This window comes from Fusarium subglutinans (assembly GCF_013396075.1).
Source record: "Fusarium subglutinans strain NRRL 66333 chromosome Unknown NRRL66333_c0000044, whole genome shotgun sequence".
Lineage (NCBI taxonomy): Eukaryota > Fungi > Ascomycota > Sordariomycetes > Hypocreales > Nectriaceae > Fusarium > Fusarium subglutinans.
This window is the reverse complement of record NW_023502107.1, coordinates 150,612-157,748: the sequence shown is the minus strand read 5'-3', so window position 1 is coordinate 157,748 and position 7,137 is coordinate 150,612. Positions and strand designations below refer to the sequence as shown.

At 50.0% G+C, this 7,137-nt stretch overlaps 3 protein-coding genes across 3 annotated transcripts; all 3 read right to left on the bottom strand.

Moving 5' to 3' along the window:
• Positions 1-360: 360 nt before the first annotated feature.
• On the bottom strand, positions 361-1,587 carry FSUBG_4900 (succinyl ligase; the record flags this gene model as incomplete). Its single annotated transcript, XM_036682939.1, has 5 exons — positions 361-950; positions 1,010-1,107; positions 1,154-1,280; positions 1,346-1,374; positions 1,433-1,587. 5 exons carry the CDS (start codon positions 1,585-1,587, stop codon positions 361-363), a joined length of 999 nt encoding a protein of 332 aa, XP_036539586.1.
• Positions 1,588-2,477: 890 nt separating this feature from the next.
• FSUBG_4899 (riboflavin transporter MCH5) lies at positions 2,478-3,884 on the bottom strand (the record flags this gene model as incomplete). The annotated part of the gene is made up of 1 exon (XM_036682936.1): positions 2,478-3,884. The coding sequence occupies one exon, from the start codon at positions 3,882-3,884 to the stop codon at positions 2,478-2,480; it is 1,407 nt and encodes a 468-aa protein (XP_036539585.1).
• A 1,370-nt stretch (positions 3,885-5,254) lies between these two features.
• FSUBG_4898 (neutral amino acid permease) lies at positions 5,255-6,877 on the bottom strand (the record flags this gene model as incomplete). The annotated part of the gene is made up of 3 exons (XM_036682935.1): positions 5,255-5,526; positions 5,575-5,927; positions 5,979-6,877. 3 exons carry the CDS (start codon positions 6,875-6,877, stop codon positions 5,255-5,257), a joined length of 1,524 nt encoding a protein of 507 aa, XP_036539584.1.
• Positions 6,878-7,137: the final 260 nt, after the last annotated feature.

Genomic DNA, 7,137 nt, shown 5'->3' with positions numbered 1-7,137 from the left:
AACTTCTCGCATAGTCACATGTACGTACTCCGGCACGATCAAATATAGCTTGAAACACTTTTCGACATTAGATGGTTCATGGTGTAATGTGACATTGTTGGCGCATTGCGTGCTGAGGGTTATGGCACACTCGCCTGCGGAAAAGGAACACCAAAAGGCCTTTCCACAATCTAGCCTGCGCACCAGCCAGACCATCCTTGCTCTATCAGGTACGTACGAAGAAATCATGCAATATGATGCAAATAGCCCTCCATGAGCGAGTCCTCGGTCGATGAACCGGACTCTACTAACTCACTCCCCGACTCACACATCTTGTCTCCCAAGGGTGAACCAAATAGTAGACGTATCTTAGTTATAGAATTATAGCAGATCGCGGCGGACGAACTCGTTGTAGAGAGCCTTGCCCAGACCAGCGGGAGAGCGCTCGACAATGACACCAGCGTCCTCAAGAGCCTTGATCTTGGTGTCGGCACCACCCTTACCACCAGAAACGATAGCACCGGCGTGACCCATTCGTCGACCAGGAGGAGCAGAGATACCAGCGATGAAGCTGACAACGGGCTTACCGCCGTTGACAGTGTTGGCCTGCTTGAGGAACTCGGCAGCATCCTCCTCGGCGGAACCACCAATCTCACCAATCATGATGATACCGTCGGTGTCGGGGTCCTCAGTGAAGACCTTGAGGCAGTCGATGAAGTTGGTACCGGAGAAGGGGTCACCGCCAATTCCGACAACGAGAGACTGACCAAGACCGGCCTGGGTGGTCTGGTTGACGGCCTCGTAGGTGAGGGTACCGGAACGAGAGACGATACCGATGCGGCCGCGCTTGTGGATGAAGCCAGGCATGATACCGATCTTGCACTGTTCGGGAGCAATGATACCGGGGCAGTTGGGTCCGACGAGACGAGTCTTGCTTTGGGTCTTGAGCATGTCGGTGATGCGAACCATGTCTAAGTGGGTCCCACGTTAGAAACCTTCCAAATGTTCCATCGACGTTGCAAAAACCTACCGTGCTGGGGGATACCCTCAGTGATGCAGACAACGAGGGGGATCTCGGCCTCGAGGGCCTCCTCGATACCGGCGGCGGCCAGAGGAGGACTGAGAAAACTGTTAGGAGTCGTTTTCGTTGGAGTGTGTGGTTGACGAGACGTACGGGACGAAGAGACCAGTAGCAGTGGCACCAGTCTCCTTGACGGCTTCACCAACGTTCTTGAAGACAGGGAGGCCGAGGTGAGTCTGGCCAGCCTTCTTGGGGTTTGTTCCACCGACGACCTTTGTGCCTGTTTGTCGAGAGTCAGTTTTTGTCACATGTATCATCGTGACATCGATATAGCGAAGACCGTACCGTATTCGATAGCTTGTTGAGCGTGGAAACTACGTCATTCGTTAGTTTTATATACCCTCTCGAATTTCATGAATTGCGCCAACTCACGTTCCCTGCTTTCCGGTGAAGCCCTGGTAGATGACCTTGGTGTCGGCGTTGATGCGCAGGTTGTTGATGGTCTGGGCATACTGCGACGAAGAATAGGCTCGGCGGCCAACATTTTGCAGCGCCGAGGCGCGAGTGGCTCTGGTGAAGGACTGCATGATGTCGGGGGGTGGAGGGGAGAGGGAGTGAAAGAGAGAGAGAGAGAGAAAAACGTCGCTGTCTGGTGCAACGTCTAGAGGATTAACTTGAGGTGTTGGAATTGGAAGGGAAAAACCGTCGATACAGGAGCTTTCGGGAGGTTCGTATCAAGATTATCCCGTGGCCGGGATTCAACGGCCTAAGCCAAAACGGGTCGACACACGCACTTTGCTCACAAGGTCAGTTGGTGCTTGACCTTGCGCTACGGGTGGTCTCGGAGTCAGTATGCCGAGTGAGAGAGAGCGGGAGATAGATGATCCGGTGGGAAAAGTCAAGGAGAGCCACTCACAAGAGCGCGTGGAGAATCTGTCGTGGTGAGCGTTTTGAGATACGGTTAATCGCGGGTTCTCGGTGAGGGCGAGACGACGGGAAGATGCGTCATTGGACATGATGAGGACCTGAGACCCTCTTTTTGCTTCGGACTTGTATCTCCAATGTTTGCATCTCCTTGAGTTTACGTTTAAAAATCGCGGACATTGACAGCCTGATCCCGTGGGAACGCAACATGTTCTTGCATTTACAATTGTTCAAAATGAGTGAATTGTATCTACTTATGATTAAAGAGCGACTACAGTCAGTTGCTATCAAGACCAGTATCCAGATGGACATCGTTCTCCTATTCCTCTGTCACTCCCAGCAATGAGCGGTAACAATGCAACTCCGACGAGGCATCTGAACAAAATCAGTTGATACCTCGGTCCCGGTAAAGATCATCGGCTGGAATAATACATCACCGGACCATCCATTCCCTGTCGCTCATACTCGTCCAATTGAAGAATCTGCATCGCATGACATTTCAGTTCATCGTGTGCATCTCGGAAGGAAGAGCGACATTTCCAATTGAGTCGCCTTAGTAGACGCTCTTGACGCCCCAGCCGACAGCCATCACCCTGGCGGCAAGGAAACAGGCGAGTGCCAGCACATACGACAGCCCATCAAATACAATGAGAGCAGTCCAACCAGTGTCACCCTTGCCGCCAGCCTCTAGAATGGCACCTGCAATGGGCAAGCTGCTGAGGGTTCCAAAGCTAGCTACCATGAAAGCTGTCGAGATGAATCGTCCATAGTCGCGAGGATCGCAGAGCTGACCTACGCAAACTGGCGTGAGTCCCAGGTTACTACCACTTGCAAAACCAAACACAACAGCGAATGCGATGATCATAGCCTTGGAGTCTCCCGCTGGCAACCACAGAGCAAAGGCCGATATTATGCAAAGCCCAAGCGTCAGTAGAATGACATTAAACCGCCCGATCTTGTCGGCTAAAAGACCGGGGAGAAAACGACCGAGCAATGAACCCGCATTGAGGATCGAAATCAGCGTGTAAGAGCTGTTGGCGTCGCCAGAGTGTCTTCCGGCATAAGACACGATGTACGTCAATGGGACAAAGAGTCCCCATTCCATAAAGAAGATCCCGCAAGCAGAGAATGTGAACTTTAGGTCTTTGAAGATGCTCAAGTCTGGCCAGACTGAAGACACCTTGTTTGATCGCGGGAGACGCGAGCGCATGAAGAGCGTGGCGGGAACGGTGAGTCCGAGGATGATGAAGCCCAAGATACGGGTCGTCCATGCAAAGCCAACGCTGGGAAGAAGTTTCTGTAGAAAGATGGGAAAGATGATACCGCCAAGTGATCCTGCAGTCATTGCAACTCCAGTTGCCAGACCTCGTTTCTTGTCGAACCAATGGGCAATAGATGCATAACACGGTGAATTGAGAAGGGCGCCTCCAAGGCCGCCCACGACCGAGTATGAAAGAAGGATCTGGTAGAATTCCTCGCAAACGCTGAGGATAAATAAACTTGTCGCGATGAGTATACCTCCAGAGGCTACAATAAGTCGGGGACCGTATTTGTCAAAAACAGGTCCGACTTGAATACCGACAAGAAAGACGAGGAAGAGATAGAGACTGAAGATCCAGCCAATCTGCGAAGACGAGTAATCACGAAGCTGGTTCTCGGAAAAGTACGACTCAAAAACAGCAGAAGTGTTGATGAGACCGTAGATCGAGAACATTCCACAAAAGGATCCAAAGACTACAAGCCAGGCTTGGAGCCCGCCCTCTGGGAATTCGAGGTTCGCTTCACTGTCGTCGGTGCTGGCTTCGCTGGGGTGCGCTACACCTCCGGTCTCGAGGCCCGCATCGTCCGGGGCCGGGACGGCATCGCCACGGGGGACATCGGGGTTAGTTTTGGGTATGACCTGCTTTTCGTGCTGGTTTTTTAGGCAGCTGTCCTCTGCATTGTGTTGGTTATATGTCATGTGTGTCCAAACACGGTAGATCACAAAAAAGGGTACAATTTTACTATTGCCTCAGGGTGTGAAGAGTGTAGTAGACATGAGATAACTGCTATGAGAGTTGAAATGGGTTAAGGGAAAGGTTAGTGGGGAGGAGGAGGAAGAACAATTTATAATCTCGGAAATAGGATCCGAATCGGTTAATAATTTGCATGTTCAATAATTGACAGTTGGGGTTGGGCGCTATTAACAAATGTCATGTTAGTGTTCGGTCCAAGGGCGCAGGTGTGCATGGCTTGGCATCAACTGTGAGTTCTATGACTCGATTACCACTGTCATGTACAAGTGATTTATCTAATTGGACCACAGAACATGGAATTATTTTCAGTGATCAATTGAGAATCCTCCGGTGAATTACATCGCCCCCCAGTGGGACTCGGCCTCGTCTATCGGCAGTTATCCACATCGGATCCGGAGCCGCTCCGTATTCTTTGACACTGGGGATTTCACTTGAGCTTATTTGCTTGCACTGCTATTCTTGCTTTAGTAACAGTGGTGAGGCCTGTGAGATTGAGGATTCGCTTCGTTTGGGCCCCATTCTTTGTGTAGTGATGTCAGTGTGGGCTAAAGACACTGGTATCCCAAGTCGGCATCTCGTCCCGAGTACACTAACTCCTGCTCAAGGAGTAATCTAGATTAGATTGACGACTATTTACGCAGTTTTTATTTACAAATCTCTTTTCTTCCTCAGTTTATGTCCCTGTGCTCCGTATGTGTTGTCATCACTGGCGACAACCAGCGATCATGCATCTATAAGGTGTACTTCCGAGGTAGTGAAGCAATTGGGATGAGGGTACTGTTTGAACATCAGATAAAAGTCAATCGAGCTATGGCTTGCCCGTTTATCACTCCAATAAGACAAGGGAGGTTGGTATGCTGGCTTTGATGATGCTGAGGGCTTCATACGTTAAACAGTGTCCTTTGAACTAAGCACAAGACTCTGGTAAATTGGCAGCGACAATATATCGAGATTTCATATCACGGTCATATCAACTATCTGATGCTAGTATTCTATAGACTTGCCGATAATAACTGTCGCGGGGAAATGTCTCCATGAGGTAGAAGAGTGATAGAAGAACAGATCAAAACTTTCTGTCGCCAAAAGATTGACCTCGATAGTATGTATTAGACGTCCGCGTCTCTCATTCAGGTCTCGTTCAATAACTAGTCTCTTGTGAAGTTGATTGACTACTAGGGAGCCGTCAAAGTGACACAGCAGCCATACAGGTGAGTCTTCTACAATCAACAATCACCTATCGTCAACTTCATATGCCCGTCTATTGTCTATAATTGCTAAACCAAACCAAAGCGCCATATTAATACTCCGAATGCCCTCAAAGCCCATTACTTTTGCATGAAAAGACACTGCTCACTTGTCCTGCACGGAACTGATCTATGATACCCTGCACACTGACGTATGTTCCCAGCGTGAGATACAGAACACCAGTCAACATGATGACAACATTGAGGGCCACTGAAAGAGCGTCAAGAATGGGATTTCGTCTCCTTCCAACCTTACGATCTGCATTGCGCATGCGGAAGTAGGCCAGAGCCCAGAAGATGAAGCCGAACCAGCAGTTAAATAGCGACGACATGACTGACAGCACTGAGAATGCGTTAGCACTGCTTGATAAGTCTGAGGGTGAATACTTACACGAAGAGAAGAATGGAATAATCTCAGCGATAAAGAATGAGGCGGCCCAGCTGATCAGCAACACTAACCCCCACCAGAACCAGCCCTTGAGGGTGTGTGATGTGAGATGCTTGGAGTCCTTGAACATTCTGAAGAAGACAAATCGGCCTGTGACACTTGCATACAGGCATCCGACAAAAATAATGGTTGGGACCATGAAAGAATACGAGACCTTCTTGTAGGTATCAGTGAGGACACCGAAGGCTGGTGTGACCATGTACTGGTTGCCCGTGTAAACGTAGATGACAGACCCGACAACGCTGAATGTGACAATCTCGGCCATGGTGCAAGCCCACAATGCTTTGGGGAAATCTCTGTTCTTTTGTCAGAATCATCATGGTGCATCGAATGGCACAGCAACTTACCTTGGATCACGCATCTCAGCAATAAAGCTGGGAATTGTGGTCTGACCGATGAATGTATAACTCATGTTCATGAAAGCTGACATGCCAGTAACAAGTGTCGTGGTCTTTGGTGTCCAGATTGAGATTATTGGTTCCCCCATCTCAGGATAACCAGCGGGATTGCCCTGAGCGCCTGCAAATGCCGTTGCCAGGATGACGGAAATGAATGTAAAAAACGTCGAGGCAAAGCCAAGCTTTGACAGCATGCTAAAGGTGCGAGGAAGCGACCCGATCCAGCTGATTACCGTGACTACTGCAGCGAATGCCACGGTTCTGCAGCCTGATATGGAGTCGGCCTCGGTCATTGTGTTGAGGTAGATTGCACCAACCAAGACATGCAAAGCTTGAATGAAGGTATTGTTCAGGACAAACATGGCTGCTGTCCACCACCACGCCCATCTCTTATTCCACCAGATCATCTGCCCGATGTCGCATACATCTCTAACCTCCGGATGTCGCAGACAAAACTCCCAAAGCACAAGACTCGTGTACAGAACAAGCCCAGCTATGACAGCCGTCAAGATCAACCCAGGCACTAGACCCAGAAGACTATACGACCAAGGGAAGCTCATGATAGAGAGCACAATGTACTCGCTAAAGAGCAGCCCTGCAGTCTTTTGCCAAGAACATGTCCTGTACTGAATAGCATTTCCCGCTTCGGAAGCGACTTGCTTGTCGACGAGATCTTCAGCTGCGGTGCTTTCGCTTTCGGACACATGCGCCAAGTGCTCGGCGAGGGGTTCGATTCGCGGGCCAATTGTGACGTTGGGCCCTCCAAAGGCTGATGCGAGCCAAGGCCGTCTGCTTGGCGTGCGGGAGGTTTGAAGCTCAGAGTCTTCTAGCGTAGATGTCTTGTCCATGATGATGTACGCGCTATCGCTGATGGGAATGCTCAATACAAGCAGAATGCAATGCTACAGTGGAGTATGCAGGATGAGAGAGAAGAGAACGACGAGAATAATCACTCAAAAGTAAAGAAACGGCTGGAGTAAAGTACCCGTCCATGGAAGAGAGGCAGCAACGGTAGTACCAGAACTTGGACACTAACACAAGTAAGGCCGATCTGCAGTGAGCGAACTCCCCGACGATGCATGATGAGGCGTCGGGTACCTCGCAACAG